This window comes from Castor canadensis, chromosome 16, assembly GCF_047511655.1.
Source record: "Castor canadensis chromosome 16, mCasCan1.hap1v2, whole genome shotgun sequence".
NCBI lineage: Eukaryota > Metazoa > Chordata > Mammalia > Rodentia > Castoridae > Castor > Castor canadensis.
Genome location: NC_133401.1, coordinates 76,537,633 through 76,559,640, shown reverse-complemented (window position 1 = coordinate 76,559,640; position 22,008 = coordinate 76,537,633). Strand labels below are relative to the sequence as shown.

The 22,008-nt window shown below is 43.1% G+C and overlaps 1 protein-coding gene across 8 annotated transcripts; it reads right to left on the bottom strand.

Moving 5' to 3' along the window:
* Positions 1 to 12,015: 12,015 nt before the first annotated feature.
* Pttg1 (PTTG1 regulator of sister chromatid separation, securin) lies at positions 12,016 to 21,921 on the bottom strand. Of its 8 annotated transcripts, none has more exons than XM_074057680.1 (8): positions 21,571 to 21,921; positions 17,872 to 18,045; positions 17,408 to 17,509; positions 16,950 to 17,051; positions 16,466 to 16,647; positions 15,008 to 15,101; positions 12,673 to 12,831; positions 12,016 to 12,157 (listed from the first exon to the last, which is right to left on the bottom strand). In XM_074057680.1, exons 4-8 carry the CDS (start codon positions 17,038 to 17,040, stop codon positions 12,078 to 12,080), a joined length of 606 nt encoding a protein of 201 aa, XP_073913781.1. In that variant the 5' UTR covers positions 17,041 to 17,051; positions 17,408 to 17,509; positions 17,872 to 18,045; positions 21,571 to 21,921; the 3' UTR covers positions 12,016 to 12,077. The 8 variants fall into 8 exon arrangements, with proteins under 8 accessions (XP_073913781.1, XP_073913782.1, XP_073913783.1 ...); XM_074057681.1 differs by having other exon boundaries at positions 17,872 to 17,984; XM_074057682.1 differs by having other exon boundaries at positions 17,408 to 17,493; positions 17,872 to 17,984.
* Between the last annotated feature and the right edge of the window lie 87 nt (positions 21,922 to 22,008).

Here is a 22,008-nt window from a genome sequence, read left to right as displayed (position 1 = left end):
TCCTCCATCCAGTGTCCCCAATGGCTGCAGTGTAAGCTGGGTTTGTTTGATGGCAGTGAAATCTATGCCAAACTGGCACTGTCACTGTCACTCAGATTGCTGCCCCGGCTGAGCCCTGACCTCCCTGAATACTGGCCTTCCTCTAGCACCTTTTCTCTGGTGTCCTGGTATTTCTCTGACCAGTTGACATCCTCTCAGGAAATTCCTTTTCTGCTTCAGTCAGTCAGAATTAGTTTCTGTTGCCTACACTGAAGAACTCCAGGGGATGGGTTACTTCTTCAAGAGACGTCACTAGTTTAAGGAGCTGGGCTTCACTTGCGTCTTCCTTAAGTGTATATATTTCTAGCCTCTCCTGACCCTTGTTCCCAGACACTAATTAATAGTGTCTATTGAAACCACTAGAGAAAAGTGGCTGCAGGTGAATCTTTCAGATGGAAATTTTCTGATGGACTGTATTGGTTTTTTTTTATGGCACTAGGGTTTTGAACTCAGGGCCTCATGCTTGCTAGGCAGGGGCTCTTACTGCTTCAGCCACTCTGCCAGTCCTTTTATTTTGTAATGAGTTTTTTCTGATAGGGTCTCACAAACTATTTGCCCAGGTCTCAAACCATAATCTCCTGACCTCTGCCTCTTGAGTAGCTAGGATTACAGGTGTGAGCCACCAGTGCCTGCCTGGACTGTATGTTTTGATGTGAAGTATACATTGCAAAGGCTGCTGCTGGCTGTGTTCCCCTTCTTGGGGATTAGGAACGCCTGACACACAGCTAACAAGGCCTTGAGCGGGGAAGGACACACACTGCCACAGCCAAGGTCTTGCTAGCAAGTGTCTCCAAGGCCCTGCTGGGCTGAGGCTGGCTGAGTTGATATTTGAGAGAGAATTATAATAGACACATATTTACAAATGAGCAGAATCTTCATTTTCATTAGGGCTAAATAGGGAAGCCAGCTGGGAAGCTGTGGGCTTCATAGAAGTTTATAAACTGAATGAAGCCCAGAATCAGTGGTTTGCTATCTGCAATCTGTGGTTGGGTTTTTTTTGGGGGGCGGGGGGGGGAGGTGTTTGCTGAGGGAGAAGTGCTTGAAACATCCCTGAAATTTTATATTAAAGAAGTTATATAACAAACAATGCATACACGTATGAGTAAATGTAAAAACGATAAAATAAAAAATAAGGAATTGACTAAAAAGTATGTATTTTTATTAAATTATCCACCGTATAAATATACATGTGAGATTATGTGAATAATTTAAATTTTGTATATAGTTTCCTTAATAAATGTTTCCATACATTGATGAACAGATAAAAAAAAAAGAAGTTATACAAATTTAAATGTCGTAAGACATTGGGAACTAGACCTTTCTGAAAAGAGGGTCTGTAACTCATCAGCTTACCAAAAGGCTCCAAGATCTACCTGCCATGCACACAAAGATAAATTTTAGCTTAAAGGCCACTAACAAGCTCTAATCTTTCAGTTTACAAACAAAAAAGAACAACCAGAGGTCTCAACGTTTTGCCCAAGGTCAGTGGTCTCGAAATACTACAGCAGCCTAGATAGGACTGATGGCGACAGGATGAAAATCCAGGGACACAGCTTAAATACCAGAGCTCTCTAGACTTAGGAAGCATTCACCTTGTCATCCCGACCAGATGACTTCATTGGAGGATTCGATCTGTCACGAATGTCCCAGAACCAGCAGCAAAGACCTCAGAGGAATCTCCCGGCACTCACACCATGCTCCTCCCTCAGCGTACCCAGGCCAGAGCAGCTTGCGTGGGGACAGTTCCCTGGGGTAAACTCTGCCTCTCTTCTGCTCTCCCCTCCACTCTTTCCTCCCATCCCCTCACCCCCCACTGCGTGTAGGAGCCAAGCAGAGATTGGGAAGCCTGTGGGTTAGAAAACCACAAGTCATTCAGAGAGTGCTTTAAAACAAGTTTTTAATATTTTTCAAGTCCTAAAATCCACAAAAATACACTTGGCCATCATGCTACCACCAAGGTCACATGCTAAGTGACCACGTGGTGAGACAGTCTCGTGTATTTACACTGTGTCAAGCAAGGCTTACCTTTCTTGTGTACCTACAATATTCATTTCATTCCAGCCACTTAAAAATATGATACAGCAGACCTACCAAATATTCTATTCTCCCCTAGGTCTGACCTCTGGGCAGTTTCACTTTTAAGAAAATCTCAGGAATTACCAGAATAACGGGAATAATTGCTACCACGGTGCCAGGAACTGTGACTAAGCCCTTGGTGTGCATGTTATAATCTTCCCAGCAAAGATAAATATCACCATGGTTCCTACTGTACACAAGGGAAACTGGAGCCAAAGTTGTCCAGTAAATTGCCTAAAGTCACAAATGAGTAGGAGGCAGAGCAAAGACTTACATCCAGGTCTCTTGGACTCCAGGATCGAAGCTTCTAGGACCAGTGTAACTTTGTTAGAATTTCAGTCTCTCACAAGGGGAGGCCAGCTGGGATTTTTGAGGCTCTGAAGCTTTCCCAAACCCCCTCCAATGTTCCAAACAACAGAAGAGAATGTTATCCTAAATTCTGTATCATCTTCCAATGAGAATCAGAGCCTCGAAGAGTCTAGACTATTAGATCCAGAATTTTAGAGAGATCATCTACTCCAACCTCAGCTTGCAAGTGAGGTCAAAGAAGCCCAGAGAGGTTATGAGCACAAAGACGAACACACACGGCTGTTAAAAAATCCCCTGGCTTCTTACTTGTGGGAGGGGGGAGGGTGAATGAAGGAGACTAAGGTGAGGGTGTTTGGTAGATGGACTTCGTATACTTATATGAAATAGAACAAAGTAGCCTCTTGCAATTGCTTTAAGTGGGGTGGGGAGAGGGTTCAGGGGGAGAGACAGTGGGGGTGATCTAACCAATGTACAGAATAAGCCTATTTGGAATTGTCACAATAAATCCCCCCTGTATAACAAATATACCCTAATAAAAAATTTTTTTAAATCCCCGGACTTCAGTCCAGGGAGCCATTTGCCATACCAATACCTGTACAGTGGCTAGTATTTTGGTCACATCGAATGAGAGACCACTTTAGGAGTATGTTAAAGCCTTAAATAATGTTGACCAACATAATGAGAAAATGAAAAGGGTCTCACTTCTCTGTTAGCACTGCTGATCGCATTAAGGATGGTCCCAGTTTGGTGCTAACATGTCTTTAATACTTGCTAAACTCAGTCCTAAGACACAGTCGGACCTTTGGTGGGAAACAGTGGCAGCAATAATAGCAAGAACTCAGTAATGTTCTTTTCTCTCCTTTATGTCACCCTCTAATTATGTCAGATGACACAAGTTTTCCATTTATAAAGTTTCCGTTTAAATAAATACATATATATATAAAACATCTATATATATGTATATATAGGTTAAAGAAAAATATTAAATGAATACTGACCACGGTTATCATCCAAAGAACCTTTTAAAAAGTGATTTCAATGGAAATAAAACAAGCACGTTACTTTATAACCACCTTGCAAGCAAATAACTCAGTAACTGTAAACGAAAACTGCAAAGCACATGACTGCTCACGTTGGGAGCATGTGACTAATTTAAGGGTCAGCTTATGCTCTGTGACTCTCCTTCCACATCCTCTCCACCCAGGGGACCTCACAGGTCCTGTAACAGAGACTAGTGCAATGGGAAGGGAACAGCCCCTTGGCGTTGGGGAGGGGTGACCCTCCAGCAGTTTGCATTCTTGAAGGGGGTAATGCTGCCCCTGGTGGACGCTTCGGAAATGGACAGTCTCTGCCTTCTGGTACAGACAGGAGAGTCAGATAGTCCCTTGCTAGCATTTGCTTTCCTTCTAGTCTCTTTCGTCTTATGCCTATCCATTCATAAGCAGACCTGTAAGCATAAGTAGATGATGCCTGTGAATTCCACTTCAGGACAGAAAAAGGGAGTGTTTGAAATGTTATGAAGAAAAATTCCTTAGACCAGTTGTGTTAAGAGTTCAGTTCAGCAAAGAGCAAAACAAGACAGGCACAAGTGACTCACACATGTAATCCTAGTTCCTGGGGATGCAGAGCTCTGGAAGATTGTGGTTCCAGGCCAGCCCGGGCAAGTAGTTCACAAGACCCACATCTCAACAGAAAAAGATGGGTGTGGTAGTGCCCACCTCCCATCCTGGCCACTCCAGGAAGCATAAATAGGAGGACTGTGGTTCAGGCTATTCTGGGTAAAAAGTGAGACCCTATCTCATAAAATAGCCTGAACAAAAGGGCTAGAGCTGTGACTCAAGCAGTAGAGCACGTGCTACCAAGCACAAACCCTGAGTTCAAACCCTAGCACCACAAAAAAAAAAAAAAAAAGCAAAGAAAACACAATTCTCAAATCCTCAAATCAGGCAGTCCCCAGGACCAGAGCGAGTTCCAAGAACTCCAGCCCACAAGTGATCAGACAGCATTTACAGAAAAACAGAAATGAGACACAGAGTACTTGATTGCTACAGCTGAGTCTATCGATCAGCATATTGGTGGCAGTATAGTCATTGGGCTGCAGAGCCTCCTGCAACCAACCAGGACTCAGTGACTGCGAGACTCAGTGACTAGGATGACATGCTACACAGATTTGGTCTGTTGAGATCGGAGCTGGTGGCTAAGCCAAATCCATGGCCTGCTACAAAAATCTTAGGCTGACAGCTACTGTCCTAGATAGTAAGACCTGCTTCTTGGGCTGGCAGAGTGGCTCAAGGGGAGCACCTGCCTAGCAAGTGTGAGGCCCTGAGTTTAAACCCCAGTACCATGAAAAAAGAAAAGAACTGCTCCCTGCTGAACTTACAGCCAGGGTGGGACAAGCTCCTCTTGGGGGCCATTTCCCTGAACCAAGTGTCTGTCCTAGCTGGATAGTGCCTAAGTTACTAACCCAATTAAACCCCAAGCTTCAGCTGCTACCTTGAGCGTCTGTGCATACCTGCACCCATGGTGTGGTTCAAAGACCCCATGAGGTGACACTTATGCAGTGCACTTACCATGAATCTGTCAAGAAACAAATGCTCTGTGAATGGCAGGTGGCGGTGGCAGCAGCAATGATGCCCTTTGCACCAATCCCCCCACCCCAGTTTTATCTAAAGAGGTCTCGGCACATATGCCGTGACTGATAAAAACAGACTTTGGATTTTCAGGCAAAACTTGCCAAGTTTCCTCACCAAACTGAAGCTGTCCTAAAGACATTCCATCTCCACTCAGCACCCATCTCAGCTAGACCATTTCCAGATTAGTAAAAGCTGCAGAACAGTGCAAGGCAAGAGCTGCCCTCTAGTGGCAAGATTACATTATCACCAGGAGAAAGGTACATTCTGGAAGGGGAAAGCAGTGGAGGATTTAAGAGTAATTTTTCAAAGGGAAAGACAAAACCAAGCATTAAACTGAGACAGGAGGTTGGGATGTCTGAAAGGTCGAAGTGGGAATTTGCTGTGTGTTCAGTGGGTCACCATAGATACCTTTTTATCTGACTTCCCAACAGGAAGTAGCATACTCAGGATCAGAATGGAGTCCAGTCCAAGTTGCTGACTACAGATCTGGAAATCTGTTCCCCCGGGGAGTCAGCGCCTACCGAGTAGGAGCTGTGACTCACACCATTTTACACCCTCACAGCACTTAGCACAGGGATATGCATATATAATAGATATCCAATCTGTTACGTGATCAAATAACATTTATGAAGTGATCGCTGTGTCTGGCACTATTCATTTGTAGCTCAGAATAACTATATGAAGTAGCCTATTTTTACCAAAAAGGAAATTAAATCTCAGAGAGGGCAAATAACGTGCCTCAGATCACAAAGCCAGAATTTAATCCAACATGCTAACTCCACAGCCTAGGTCTCACCCACAAGACCAGTGGCTTGGTATCAGGAATTTTTTTTATTCATTTATCCACATGAGTGTACATTGGGTCATTTCTCCCCCTTGCCCCCACCCCCACCCTCTTCCCCCAACCACCCGCCCCCCCATATCAGGATTTGTTTTTTAAATGGCAGTACTGGGGTTTGAACACAGGTCTTTATGCTCACTAGGCAGGTGCTCTACGGCTTAAGCCATGTGTCCAGCCCCTTTTCCTCTGGTTATTTTGAAGAGAAGGTCTGACTTTTTGCCCAGGTGAGCCTAAACAGCAGCCTCCTATTTACACTTCCTTCTGTCACTGGGATGACAGTCATGTGCCACCATATCCAGCTTTTTCCCACTGAGACGGGGTCTTGCAAGCTCCTTGCCTGGGCTGGCCTAGAACTGTGATCCTCCTGATCTCGGCTTTCAAAGTAGCTAGGATTACAGGCATGGCACCACTGGCGACCAGCTTAATCTCAGGATTCTGTTAAAAATTATTAAGGACCACAAAAAGCTTCTGTTTATAAGGACTCTATCTACCAACATTTATAGTAATAAAAATTAAAACAGAGTAAAATTTTTAAATATTTACTAATTGATTTAAACATTACCGTAAGTCCACTAGTATTAACATAATATATTTTATGAAAAATATTTTTTCAAACAAAAAAACATTCAGAGAGAAGACTGACTTTGCTGTACATTTCTGGTGATCTCTTAAATATCTGGTTTACAAGAAGACATATGGATTTTCATAGCTTCTTCTGCATTCAGTCTGCTATTATATCACATTACAAGTAGTTTCCAGAAAATACCACTGTACATTTATGAAAGAATGTGTTAAATAGGCAGATAATATCTTAGTACTATTATTAAAATGGATTTGAACTCATGTACTGCTAAAAGGGTCTTGAGTACTCCCTGGGATCTCTGGACACCTACTGGGAATTGTAATTGGACCACGGGCTCTGTCCTCCTACAAGTCACATCTCCAGGGGATTCATTCCATCTGCCATGCTCTTAGCGACTTCACAAGGCCTTTTCATACTTTCTCCCCCTCCATCCCTTCTCTTCCTGGTGTCTTCTAAGCACCTTTTTCTTCCTCTGTGCTCTGGACACAGCCACCAGGGCAATGAAGAACTGAAGCTGGAATCCTTAAGCAATGAAGAGAGGTGTTCTTAACCCTAGATACCTCTTGCTCCTTGTGACCAAAGAGCATAAACTATTCATTCCTGTTGTTCCATTCCAGGGAAAAGAATTTCTGAAAAACCTTCACCAAATTTCACAGGGACTAAGAAGCTCGGTACTCAGAAGTGACATTTTCATGTATGCTTGTTTAAAATATATAAATGAGCCATTAACAGTAGCACCCTAAAAGGCACATTTTACACCTGGAGAGAACCAAATCTCCCCTGGATGCCAGCTCTTCCCTGATCACCAATCCTCAGTGGAGGGTCCCCGCTCCATCCCCAACTGGAGGGTAGAATCAGGTCTCCTGGGTCCTCACTGCTGTTGCAGACCACTCTCTGCCTCTGCCCCAGACTCTGGCTTAGAATCTCAGGTCAGCAGATAGCCCTGTCTACTGCCTTGTCCCAAACAACAGTGTCATTTTCTCCCTTCCTTGAACACTTTGGTCCTCACTCACTGCCATTCTATCACAGCTCATTTTTCTGCAAACCAAAGAAAGAGGCCTCCAAAGGAGTCAACCCTGCTGACACCTTGGTCTTGAAGTATGGTCTCCAGAACTCCATTCTGAAGTACTGTACTACGGCAGCTATGATGTACTAACTTAGCATCCTTGTCAGGATCAGTCTTAAATTTCAGGAAGAGGTCCATCCCATGAGATCCGACAGCCCTGACTGAGCCTATGCTGTGTGGTTTTAGGTTCTGATTCTTTCTGCAAATATGCCTTGTCCTGTCTCTCCTCCCCCAGCTATCCCTGCAGCACTTCACTGACCACCCTCACTTCCTGGCCTCTGACCACAAGGCAGAGCTGAAATATAATAGATAATAAGTAATGTATAAATAAATATAAGCTGTTGTATTGTGCCAAGTTTTCAACCTAAGAACACAGAACCATGTGGTCACTGTATTCTTTTCAGGAAAGTGAAGATGCTTCCCAATCTTGTGTCCTTTCCCTGCCTTCCATCTCCAGGTTAGACTCCTGATCCTAGGGTGCTGGTGCAAGGTGTGCAGTGAGCCAGGAGCCAGCTGTGGCCAACCACAGGCAGCTCCCACCTCTGCAGCAAGCAGCAACCAGAAGTGAGTGATAGTGCGTGCCATTGCCATGGAAACCCCCTCCCATTCCTCAGGCACCAGAGGGAGGACGGGCCTGCATTCTGCTCCACTGTGTGCTCAGAGAAGTGGTTCATCAATCCTTGACTCCTCTTACAGGAGAAAGGGGCCTCCTCATAAGGACTGTAGGCACAAATCCTCCTAAGAACCTGTACACACAAGGACAAAGGTGGCCCCTTTTGCTCTCTTCTTCCTGTTGTAACTCAGTTTCACAAGCTGGTCATCTATCCATTCCAGTGAGAGTCTGAACTTGACTAAACAAACAAGACCCTTGGGAAGAGTCCTCTTTATTTGAAGAGGAGGAACAGAATGGCAGTCTGATTGTTCCTATCACTTAGGCTAATGTCCCAAAGGCCACTGAGTGCAGCATATTCAAAAGTCAGCTCTGGGCTCACTGAAAAATGCCAGCCCTATGACATCAATTATCAGGTGAGGAAAGAGGCCTAAGAGGAACTGGCCAGCTTTTGGGGGGTCTGCAGAGAAACAGTGTCCGTGATGGGAGAAGGGTTTCTCTGTCCCTGCAGAAGCAGCTCTAGATAACTAATAAATATTGGCATCTTCAAGGAGAGGAGTGGGATCTAGCCCCAGATGCACACAACTGAGCTGCAGGACTGGAGGCCCACCCTGGTAACACCAAGAGACAAACATGGTGAGAGACAAGGCTCTTGGAGGAGTGTCCTGGGAGACTGAGAATATGGCATGTGTCCTTTTCAGTCTTCTTACCATGCTACTGGGAGAACAGGAGGATCACTGGCAGAGACTTTACCTGAATGTAAAGACTGGTACCTGCTCCTGGTCCACAGATTTCTCAAGGCAGGACTCCTGTGAGAGTCACCCATCTGACAATCCTGATGTGCTGGGTCTGGGAAACCTTCACCTATTCCTGTTCTCTGGAGCCTTTGAAGTCGAGGGAAAGGATCCCAAGGTTATTAATAGAAGGGCATAGGCTGTGAATGACACCTGGACCAAACAATCGGAGGACCCCTGGGAAAGTTGTGGGAAGATCATGGTTGTCATTCTCAGAGACCCTCGTGTGAATGGAGGCCACCAGCCCTGTACAGAGCCCAAAACCCATAACAAAGCCAGGATTTTAAATGTCACTCTGAGGCTGGGTGCAATGGCACATGCCTTTAATCCCAGAAATTGGGAGGTAGAATCTGGATTATGAGTTCAAGACCAGCCTAAACTACATAGCCAGATCCTGTCTCAAAAATTTTTAAAAACAGGGCTGGCAGAGTGGCTCAAGTGGTAGCACCTGCTTAGCAAGTGTGAGGCCATGAGTTCAAACCACAGTACCACAAAAAAATAAAAACCCACAAGCATCCAGTAAAGCTTTGGTCACTGCAAAGGTGACAGCTTTCATGTGAAAGGTAAAAAGAAGTGAGCAAACTCAATATATGCTAGAAGTGGAATCATCAGGCCCGGTTTTTAGGATGGATATGCAAATAGATGGAGGTGACAAGGATAATGCCCGATGTGTGACAGGAGTAAATACCATTCGTTGAAGTAGAGAAGGCTGACACGGGGAAGATTTGGGAGGGAGAATTGAGAGTTCCATTTTAGACAACACATGCGAGATTGCAAGTAAGCAACTAAAGAGGTAATGGGGAGAAAGGCAGAAGCTTAAAAACATGATAGTACAAATAAAATGACTTATTTCAACAGGTGCCTGAATTTAACAAGGTAGCAAAACTCCCCATGTGATAAAAGTTCCCTTCACTGGGGAAGCAGGGACAAGATAGAGACAAGGATGAAGAAAAGGAAAAGAGATGGTACGGGGGAAATCTAACCAGTGTACAATGTAAGCACATTCAGAAATGTCACAACGAACCCCCCTGTGCAACTAACGTATGCTAAAAAAAAATGCTCCGAGGAAAAACAAAACTCCTTGCATTTGTAGAGGAGCACCTGCTTAAAGCTCTCAAAGAGAACTCTGATCTGGTTAACAGGTGAAAGGACCAGGAAGCCCTGACAAAGGACAATAATTGTCAGGGGCTAAGTAGTCCCCCCTTCTCTCAGCCCTAGGTTCCTTCTACTCATAAGAGACAATTCTCCTGTTTCTAAGTTTGTATTATACCACATGAAAGTCACTCAGAACACTTTGCTTTTCACAGTGGCCATAGGACACCTGAAGTTCAGATCTAATAAGCTCCAGCAAGCCAAGTGCCCTGACGGTCTTATTGTATTGTAGTTTCCACTCTCAGAAGTCTGCCTTTCCACTAACCCCAAAAATCTACTCATTCAGTTGTACTTAAAGATATAAGAGTCCCAAATCAGTGGCTATAGGTGTTCAGGCCTCTGAGCTTCTTCCAACAATGGCAAAGAGAGGGTTCACATTCTCACCTGACCACAGCCGCTACAGGTGTCTTAGGGGAAAGGCCTTCCATATAGCCAAGTATCAAGCAACGATCAAATTCAATTACATGGCCAGGAAAGTAGTGTGGATTAAGTAAAGTAGGTCTGAAAAGAGACAAAGAGCAAAAGGAGCACTCCAGCTTCCCCTTCAGGCCATTCCGATGATCTGTGGGATAGAGAGCCCACGCTCCACCTAAAGGGAGGTGGCCCCATTCCATCGCCAGGGCTAGAATCGGGGACTATTGCCAGATTCACTGTTACTCCAAAGCCACAGATAGTGAAAGTTTTAGAATTATGTTTAGTGGAATAGATTGTTTTAAATAGTGGAAAAGATTTTGTTTTTAAAACACAATCTGCCCCCTACCCAAAAAAGAAACCCTCAGGCAACCATTTGCAATCTCTACTTTGATTCCAATCTCAGATTTGTCATCAAAATGAAGCCAAGAGAAAATCTGAACACACCCTCGAGCTTCACTTGCTTATACCCACCAATTTTAGAGGTCATGTAGCCAAGCAGTTAGATTTACTGTGGGTAAGGCCTCTGGCATACGGCCATCTTGGTAACATTTGCCTGAGTGTGCTTCAGGTACTGGGAAGCTGCTATTGTTGATCTTCAACCCTTCACAAGCACACATAGGTGTATGATCTGTACCTTTAGACATCAGAGTAGAAAACTCAGATCACAGTAATGCCAGTTTTTGAACACACATCCTATGTAAAGTCATAAAGTTTGACTATACACGTGCAGACCACAGATTACTTCACTTCTGCCTGCCTCCAGTCACCTTTCTCCTCACCTAAGACAACTTTACACCTTTACCTCATAAACATCCTAAGCACTATCCTCCAGATGGATATGAGGTTTAGGGGTTCCTTGTGAGTAAGCTTCCTTTTGCAAAACTCAGTTTCAGTGAGTACACACTGGGCAGTAAGCACAAGATCACTGGTAACAGCTCTATCATTTTGTTTCTCCAGCCTTTGCCAGGTCAATGCTACTGAACCTCATTGTCCTTATCTGAAAAGGATCATAAACACTGAGCACAATAATGCTTATCAAATACTGAATGTCCAACACAGGATAAGCAAAGGAATACTAGTTTCCAATAGGTAGAGTGCGTTCTAGTATCAGTACATTATCTGAAGTGATCTTCAGAGGACCAAACTGAAGATTCCAAGGAGGTTGAATTATAAGATTTAGAGCCTTTCAAATTCTGATTACTGAACATTATAAGTTATTAGAAACTTAATAGAACCAGCACTAAAAAATACCTAGCAATAAATACTTAATGAGTTGGAAGTAGCTCTTCTAATTAAGAGATCTAATAACTCAGCAGCTAATGGCCACAAAGACGCAAACTGAAGAGTATACTTTTCAGAGAAAACAGTGGTAGCTTCTAAAGCCAGCCCTGAAAACATAGGATTTTAAGTTTTACAAATCAGGCAAGTCTGTAAAACACTTCAGCTAGTTTTCATACTGCTTTAGTTTCAAGGAATACTAATCACAATGTCACAAGAGTCTGCTAAACAAAGGAATTCTTTATTAATACAACATACACAAGCTATAACACATTAAGAAATTTAAGTATCTAGGTCATAACACACAGGTGGCAATTCAACATCCAGGGTAGAGAGTATGCTCGAGGGAGACTGCAACAGATCTAGAAAAGAGGAATTTCTTATTAGATTTCTGAAAATCCTGAGCCATTGTCCCCATCACAGATATTAACTTTTAATCTAAATTCATGTTTTTCCCTCTGTCTAATGAATCCTACCTCCAACCCCTCCTCGAACACATTTCCTAAAATTGACCTCCATCAGGAAATAAGTCTTGAAAATACCTAAACCTCTACCGCTCTCAGAGAGCAGAGTAATAGCCTCACTAAATTATGACAGTACAAGTTTACTGTACACAACTTACAGCCTAAGCTATAGGTTAAATTTAATCTCTTGCCATATCTAAGACTGACCAGATTCCAGATTTCATTTTGCCAGAGTATTTGAGACTAAAATATAATACCAACTGAGAAGAGTTCATTGTTCTGGAACTTCCCCTATAGTTCAAAGAACAGAAATGACTCATGGGCCAACTTTCTGCATAACTCTGTCCCCACAGCAACAGAAGTGTATGAAACAAGTTGGTCACAGCCCTTCAAGAGGGCACTAGCTCACTTACTAGATTCCCACGGTGCAGGTGGCATCTTCACAGGTGAAGGGGGGCCCAGCTGCAACAGCTTTTCAAGTCCTCTCTCCTCGTCGAGGACCATGAGAGGCACTCCAGTCAAGGGGAGCTGTGCGATCTGGTGCTCTTCAGGCAGGTCAAAACTCTCAAAGTCTGTCATAAAGGAAAGTGTGGTGTCATGACAACAGTTCTCAGTCTAGTCAGCAGATTCCTAGAGGTCTGAGACCCTACCAAGGGTCCAGGAAGTCAGGACTACTTTCCCAATGACATGAATAGCCTTTTCCACTGTGTTGACATCTATGATGATGGCACAAAGGGAATAGTTGATAGGATCACTGCTGCCCCCACACAAATCAAGGCAGTGGCAGTGAACTGTATCAACATTCCCTACATTCCTCACTACTACTCACTCTTAGTAAAAAAGAAAATCCACTATCGCTTAATGTCATTTTGCTGTACACGGTAAAAAGGATGTTTATTAGCTCTCAACTCTGAAAAGAAGTCCTTTTAAGATTCTGTGTGATACAGTGAGCAATATGCAGTAAAGCATTCCTGCTCCACAGGGAAGGAGAATGATCTCAAAGAAAAAGGAATTGTGCACTTGTGAGTTGCAAGCTAAAGCAGATGACCTTTTCCTGGAACACTATTTTTACTTTAAAGAACTAAAGGACAACCTATGGTCAAACTTGGGGTGTCTGTTACACATCTTCAAGAGATTGAGGGAAGTCTATCACACTTTAAGGAAAACAGTCTTTGTTGCCATTGACAGAATTCAAAAAGCGTCAAGAAAAAACTTACCTGCAATAGTTAGCTGGACATAGTTTAGAAAACTTATCTTGCATTCATTAGCTTATACTTATATCCTTCTGATGAAAACAGTGGTGATATTAATGAATGTGCTGTTGATGTTTCCTAACACATTTCAACATCTGGATATCTACATCTTAATGAACCAGAATTTCTAAGTAATAGATGCATGATAGATGCAAGGATAAAAGACACATTTCACATGCAAAATAGATTAAAGGATTTTGCTACTGGAATACTGTTCATCAGTATGGTCTCAGATTCCACACTGCAGTGATGTGTTCAGACAGTCATTTGATCAGTCTTAGTGACAGATCAAACAATCCACACTCATCTGAAGAGACTAATACTCCCCCTTTCCAATCTACACGTGTGTGAGGTCATATTTTCTTCATTTACATTAAACAAAACAGATGCAACTCTAAACACAAAATCTGACAAGAATCTAGGTGTTATATTAGGCCAAGTTAAAGTCAAAGTTATGTTTGAAATATATTATATTTCATATATAATATGTTATATAACATTTCATATATATTTCAAAATATATTTTTTGAATAGTATTTCAAAAATATAATGCAAATCTTGTCATTAAACTTTATTTTGGAAAAGTTATTTTATGTTTTAAAAAGGCTGTTTACATTAATGTAATAAGTTATTTTTTAGTGAATAGTCCTAGAATTTCTCAATCTTAATTTCCAATACAGGAAAAACAAACAGAACACAGTAGTGAAATTGTTTGGGATAATTTCTGGAGAGTATATAAAAGGGCCCTGCAACCAAAAAATTTGACACCACTGTTAATTGGTAGCTCTTCTTAAAATCCAAGTACCTTACTTCTTACAGATTATTCAAAACTGATTTTTCTAAACAGTAACAAGAGTATGCTCATAATATAAAGTCTTTCAATGAGGTTAACTGTTTTCCAAAAGCTCAGACTAGTTCTCATCTATGTCCTTCAGCAGTAAAAGCCCTCTAAAACCTAAGTACTTGGGAATTAGTCTGCTCTTTAAGACTGGTAAAACCTAAAAGTCAAAAAGAAACTGAGCACATGTGACCACTCAAACCCACTGAATTTTAAAGGAAACCGTAAACAAGACTCCAAAGTCTGGGTTAATTTTCTTTACACAAAGAGCTCATTAAAATTAAGAAAAAGATCAGTAATAAAGTCACATAATCACAAAAAAAAAAAAAAAAAAAAACAGGGAATTTTTAAAAAACTATAAATGAGCTAGACACCAGTGGCTCATGCCTATAATCCTACCTACCTGTTCTCACACCTCACCTGCTAAGCTTTTGAGGATGGCAACAATGGCTCGAACAGTTTTGCTTCTGTTCCTCTACTGATCTAAGGTGACACCTTGCAAATGTCACCTGCAAAACCTGAATGAGAGGTTTATTCAAAGCAATCCAGATTCGGTCTTACTATAGTTTGGGATTATATGTTATATCCATATCAAGCCACAGCTGAAACAAATTCAAAGAGAAACTAGAGGCCAAAATCATTATCAAAAGATACAACCTAGAGGATTGAAGGGAAAGAACTTTTCTATTTCTGGATAGGTGTCATCAGAGGCAGGAATGGAGCTTTTTGCTTTAACAGTCTTCTCAGTCATCTGAAACAATTCAAGAAAATATGGATCAGTGAGAATGAACTCTTGTAGATTGTATGGCTTCTTCGAGCAATTGTTTCAATTTGTCAATTTCATGCTGTCTTTTAAGAAGCCATAATCCTTAGTTCTCATGATTACATCTAAAAATTCCAATATAAAGTAAATAAAATTCAAATATAATTCTAGTAGCATAGATTAAAAGTTAAATCAGAAGTTTAAGTATTAACACCTGTCAGCATGTTACCAAGAATGCTGAGTTAATTCGGAGCTAATTAACCAATTGTTTAAACCTAACCAAGGAGAAAAAGGGCATGAGCCATCCAGAATAGTAACTAATCCCTTTTTACTTACAAAGTTTTTTCTACCAGGGTTACCTTAATTTTTTTCTTGGCTAATATTAACAAGTTACGTTCCTCAAATACAGAGGAACAGTAAAGATAGTTCTGGACTTTTGAAGAATTGTTAAGTAGTATGTACCATAGGCTAACATGGAAGCCCGAGTATCCTCAGTTTATCTTTCCTTATATGTATATACCTAGAGGAATTCCCTACCACAAGATTTCCCACACTTCCATTCTGGGCAACAGCCTTATTTTTATCCAGTGACCGGGGACAAGTCTTGTAGTTAACATTTCCTTTTTTTGTTTTGTTGTTTTCTGAAGCAGGGTCTCACGCCATGCTATCCTCACACTCGAGTACTGGGATTACAGGTGTACTCCACCACCCATTTTCTTAGTTAACTTTTTACAAAGACCTCCTTGACCTAAAATTGCACTACATGTACAGGTTTGATAGTTTTTTTTCTAAGACACTAGACAAAACAATTATTCAAGGTATTAATCCACATGCTAGAATTATCTTTCACAGCAAAGTCCTCTCAGTCTGGGAGAGGACTGTCCTGTAACTTGTGACCACACTCAAAGATCAGTGTACTAGCAAAGTGTCATCTAAAAAATGAATATTGGGCTGGAGGTGTGGCTCCAGTGGTACAGCACTTGCCTAGCAATCGCAAGGCTCCAAGTTCAAACCACAGTACCACAAAGAAAAACAGCTAAAAAGCTGGTATTTGCTCTGGGAGGCAGGGAAAAGGATGGCAGTACCTGAGCAGTATCAACAATGTGATCTCTTGCAAGCACCCCCCCTCAGTAAGTATGTACCACCAACAAATCTGCTTCCACTCACTAGCTAAGGACAAGTGAGGCAAAATTACGCATTAGCTACTTGTAAGGCACAGGGAAGCCTGTAAGTACAACAGAAATCATCCTCTGTTGTTAGCTTTTGTTTCCCTTCTCCTCAGAAGAACGTAGTCATTTCTGCCCACCAGAAGTGTCGCAGGGCTCAATCCGGTCCTCACAGCCGGCACTTACCTTCTTGGCAGTGAAGCTTGGTTGTTTCTGCTTGGGAGCCCCGTTAGTCTTCACTGACTTTTCAGTGGCTCTGTTGACAGTTCCCAAAGCCTTTCTGGCAGCTTTAGGTAAGGCTGGTGGAGCACGGAACACTTTGCCAACCTGTGGTGCTGAAACCTGAGCTCTGCCATCTAAGGCTTTGACTGCCAAAAGAAAAAAGTTTCACCATGCAACACCAGGCCAACAAAGACCTTTGGAGCTCTAACGCCCGCCGACTGCGGGTGCCCCAAGCCAGACCCTCACTTCAGGCAGCTGGCATAGCCAGGAGGTGCCTGGCAGCGCAGCACTCCATGCGGGGTCCGTCAGTCCTGCAGTCATTCCACGAAGACAGTGAGCCCGGGAAGGTGGCAGCCCTGGCCACCGCCCTCGGAGCACAGTAAAGGCCGCCTGGCTCCCAGCCACGCTCATCGTTCACCCCAGACTGTGACCGCAGCCGTGTACTCACCAGGCCCGCACCCCGGCTTCAGCCCATTCTTAGGAGCCACACGGGAGCCTGCTTCTCCATTTTCCTTATCCACGAAGATCAGAGTAGCCATCGTGGGTCGCTCTAGGGGTGAAACAAGTACCAGATAAGGGGGTTGGGAAAGCGACAGCACAAGTCCACCTTTCTACCCCGGGAGGCGTCCGGGCGCTGGGCCAACGGGCACAAATCCAGGTCCCAGACCCTCAAGCCGGAGTCAGAGGCTCCAAACCGCAGACGAGCAGGTTTGGGACGGGTGCCCGTCAAGACAATCGCCGGGGTCCGCCAGTGGCTCAATCGGGCTCGGAGCCACGGACGCCCCAAGGAAGCCCGAGTCCCGGCCCGGCCGCAGCCCCTCTTCCCACCTCCTCCCGCCAGCCTCGGCCGCCCAGCCACTCCCGACCCTCGGGGTCTCCCACCGCGCTGCCAACCGCCACGCTCACCCGAGACATCGCAGCCACAGCGCCGCGCACCCGCAGTTTGAACCACAACTCGCGACCCAATTGGCCCGTCCGCGAGGAGGCGGGACCTGGAGGAGGAGGAGTCTGAGAGTAGAGCCAATGAGAGGAAGCGAAGCTGCCAGGCCCCGCCCCAAAGCGTTAGGAAAACTTGTAACTCCCTTCCTGGGAAGAGTATCCAGAACACCTGAGGGGGTTTTTGTTCTCCGTCCGCCACGTTGAGTTGTGCGGGCGGAGAAACTGAGCCAATAAAGCTGTTTTATTGCCTGAAGGTCTTTTATTTAAATGACACTGTAGGAAGGACTGAAAATAAGTAACAGAAATAAAGCGTTTAACTGTGCTGTATTTATTTCGGCTTTTCAAATACTGTATAAATTTGACAGCTTTAAAAAAAAATAATGGAGGTCACCTGAAAGCCCAACCCTTGTTGGAAAGCCCGGTTAACTTACTGGTGTTTCCCGCCAGCTTTCCCCGATGCGTGTGATTACATCGCCTACGCGATTCTTCCGCCGGCTTGCACTTGGACGGCCATCGACGTATTCCATGTCACGAGTTCTGCATACTCCGCAAAAGTGGGCGTGAGAGCCATGATTTACTTTTTCCTCCTGCTGACATTGAGTGTCCTAAAATGCAGCCGTCACAGGCCACTGCTACACGAGCAGATGGAAGGACCTAACGACCTTCCATCACAGTTGAGGAATTTAACACGGCGAACCAAATCCCGCACGACCCAAAATGCACGCATTTCCCTCCAACCTCACTCTGCTCCAAACACATGGGGCCCTTCACGTCCTCAAAACCTGCAAATTCCGTTCAACCTCAGGATCTGCATGAATAATTCGTCTACCTAGACAATGCTCCCTGTCACCCGAGGGGTGTCTTTGAAATCAAAAAGAGAAGTAGAGAACAATTTGTTTTTGTGAAGTGATACAGGCAGGGATCTTGGTGCTGACATTTATTTGAAAAGTTTCAGATACACAGAACAACACATACTACTATAAAATGTAGGAGTTTTAAAATTTACAATTAAGAAAATGTCTATAAAAATCTACAAAGAAATGAAATCTAACTGTACCTCATCTCTCCCCAACAAGTGCTCTACAAGAACGCTCAAAAGGAGTAATTTGCCCCAGAGACAAAAGTAAGTAAATTCAACCTCCAACTCCCAGGAATAAATACTATGAACATCACATATCAAGAGATAGAGAGGTTTTTCCCCAGGACACTTCCGTGGCCACAATGTCCTTAAAAGACTCAGATGAGGTTCAAAACGTCAAAGTAAGAAAGCCAAATGTGGTGGGTCCCAGCTGTCATCCCAGCTACTCAGGAGGCAGACCTAGAAGGATGGCAGCCCAATGCCAGCCAGGACTCTGGAGATACAACTGAAAAGGGGCTGGAGGTGTAGCTCAAATAATGAGCACTTATCTAGCAAGCATGAGGCCCTGAGTTCACACCCCAACACTGAAAAAAAAGTCAAAGCCAGGAGGTGATCAAACTATTTTGCTAATGTCTCCCAACTGATTAACTTTTCACCCTAAAAGTAAACGGACCAGATTGAGTTTAACAAGAGACAGCATTTGAGGAAAGGTACTGTAGCCATCAGAAAGTAACTGGGGGAAAATGGGTACATAATTGTCTAATTTTTTTTTTGGCAGTTTGAACTCAGGGCCTCACGACTGTTAGGTAGGCACTTCAGCCACTCCACTCCTTCCCCCTTTTTATTTGTGATGGTTTTTTTTCCAGATAGGGTCTTGGGGCCTTTTTGCCTGAGGCTGACTTCAAACCACAATCCTCCAGATCTCTGCCTCCTGGGTAACTAGGATTATAGGCATGAGCCACTGGTGCCTGGCTTGTCTAACCTAATTTCAATTACAGAAATAAAAATACGTATAAAGGGAGGTGGAGAAAACAACTGATATTGAGTTTAGAGAAGATCCGCAGGGCAGAAACAAAAATTAAGAAAAAATGCTCTGTGCCAGTGGCCCACACCTGTAACCCTAGTACTCAGGAGGAAGAGATCAAGAGGATCAAGGTTCAAAGCCAGCTGGGGGCAAAGAGTTCCTGAGACTCTCAGGAAACCAAACACACACACACACACACACACACACACACACACGGGCTGGCTGAGTAGCTGAGAGAGCACCTACCCACCAAGTGTGAGGTCCTGAGTTCAAACCCAGTGCTGCCAAAAAAAAAAATGAGAAAAAATATAACATGGACAAATAAAACAGTACTGTTTCAGTCATTCCCTTATGTTTGATATTAAGAAATGATCAATTTCTCCCTAGTCACACAACTATGATCAACACTTCATATCAGATGCTGTCTCTCTTACAGCATCACAAATCTGTTTAAGAATCATAATAAATATGTAACTCAGGTTTCCTTTAAAACTATCACTTAATAATGACTTATTTTAAACCTCTAACATATCAATAAAATATTCATTGAATCTGCCTGGAAGGACCTGGTGGAGGTACAGAGAAGACCAGAGGAATAATAAAGGTATAAAAAAGGAATTTCCAGATAGGTGGAAAAAAATTTCTTGAAAAAAGTGGTAGCCTTTTCCCATTTCTAAAGAAAATGACAACATTAACAAATACGAGATAAATGAATAGATTCAAAAGATCAAGGCTGATCCATGCGATCCAAACTCTACTTCCCACAGGCCCCACAGGTTAACCTGCAGATAAGACGGTGTTACACAATACCTAGCACACGCACAGTCCTCAGCATATGCCAGTTCATTGTCACTTTCAGGACCTAAACTTATTGGTTTATCCATCCAACAAAATATTTATAGAATAACCAGTAAATGCAGGACACTGTGCTAGGCAACAAAAAGACCCTAACTCTAGAAGGTAAAGAAGAAAACAAAATGCATACTTTTACTGTCTCTTCTCTGTCCTTCATCTTTTATTCCCTCAGCCCCTTAATTTCTCCCAGTATCTCCTCCTAAATTCCACATCTTCATATTATATCATTGGCATACAAAAATATTGATTTTTAAGAATAAATCTGAGCCGGGTGCCAGTGGCTCATGCTTGTAATCCTACCTACTCTGGAGGCAAAGATCAGGAGGTTTACAGTTCGAAGCCAAACCCTACCTCAAAAATATGCAGCACAAGAAAGGGTTGGCAGAGTGGCTCAATTATAGAGCAACTGCCTAGCAAGCATGAGGCCCTGAGTTGAAACTCCAGTACCACAAAAGAAAGAGCAAATCTGTACAACATGTGCAGCTTCCAAGCAGTCATTCTCCATTTCCTAAGGTTTTAGGGTGCAAGGTTCCTAACTCCTTAGGAGGTTTTCTCCTGTTTCTCATCAACAGAAAGTATTGCTTTCCCCAAGGTCACACAGCAGTTGTAAACCACAGCCACTTTGGTTTTCTTACTGATCCTCCCAGACCTGCTTTGTTATTCTCACCTATTACTAAGGAAAAATCTACCAAATTGCTAAAATTAACATCACACAGACACACTTACCACACAGTCCCTAGTTAATCCCAGTTTCTCCTAAACTGACTTTACAAAAAACCACCACCAAGCACCGATCCCTGCTTCTGAGCCTCCTCAGAATCCTCCATAGAACCCAAGCCTTAGAAAAGATTCCTCACTCTTGTCCAGCACAATCTACAACTCCTTTGGAAAATGTGTTCTCTGGCTTCTGTCTGACTAATTAGTCCTCGAGGCTCATAAATAAAATTCAGGAATTTTTTAAGTGGGGGAAAAAAGAAGTCTGAGTGATCCATAGATTACGCACCTTCAGGCTAGTCTCTCCTATTGCCTTGAAAAATCAAAATTCATATTTACATTCCTAAACCCGAGGCATTGCAAATTCTTTTGAAAAAAAAGTCTATTGCGTTGGAATCTTTCATAAAGACCGGGATGTTGGTGACTTAACTTTCAAATTTACACTTAAAAAGGAAGACGTATGGAGGGATACGTGAAAGAACAGGTAGCACAAAGAAATCCTACCACAAACGTTGTGCCTATTTTCCAGTATTTTGTTTTATATGTATATTTTCAAAGGAGGACTGGGATGTCAACACTACTGTCCGTCCAACAACGAAATTGTTTTGTAGTATTTTTCTATGAGAAGACGCACGCTGGCTTCCGTGTGAGCCGTCCAATTACCAAAACTTGTCCTACCTTCTCAGAGCTCCTGGTATTCCTTTCACGGTGACTTTTTACAACTGACAACTATTTGAAAATCTATTCGTGCCTTTCTCACTCTGGATCTTGTAAACTCGAGAGAAGACACAGTGCTAAACACTACCTCGCCAGCGAGTCGCAGAGCCTGACTACTAATTAAAACTAATTTAATTACTGGTTTTGCTTACTACGTAACGAACTTCCCCACTCACTTCACACTTCTCTAGTGAGACCTAAACTTTTGTCAGTTTTAGCTGTTTTTCGGTTGTTCAGTCGTTCTTACGTCCGAAAAATTCTGCAACTCTAAAAGACACAAGAATTCCCAAGCTAAGTGCCGGAAAGCACAGCGTCGTAAATAACTTTTCAAGACCTCGGGTAAACAGGGAAGCAGGAAGCTAGCATCTCGCGACACCCGTGGCGTAAAAGGACCGTGAG

Excerpts from the sequence above, each read along its gene's own strand:
- Pttg1 (XM_074057680.1), bottom strand. The coding sequence starts at position 17,040 with ATGGCTACTCTGATCTTCGTGGATAAGGAAAATGGAGAAGCAGGCTCC. Across the intron at positions 15,102-16,465 it reads CAAGCTTCACTGCCAAGAAG|ATGACTGAGAAGACTGTTAA; the intron begins GTAAGTGCCGGC and ends GAATTGTTTCAG. Across the intron at positions 12,832-15,007 it reads CTTTCCCTTCAATCCTCTAG|ACTTTGAGAGTTTTGACCTG; the intron begins GTTGTATCTTTT and ends CCTTTATGACAG.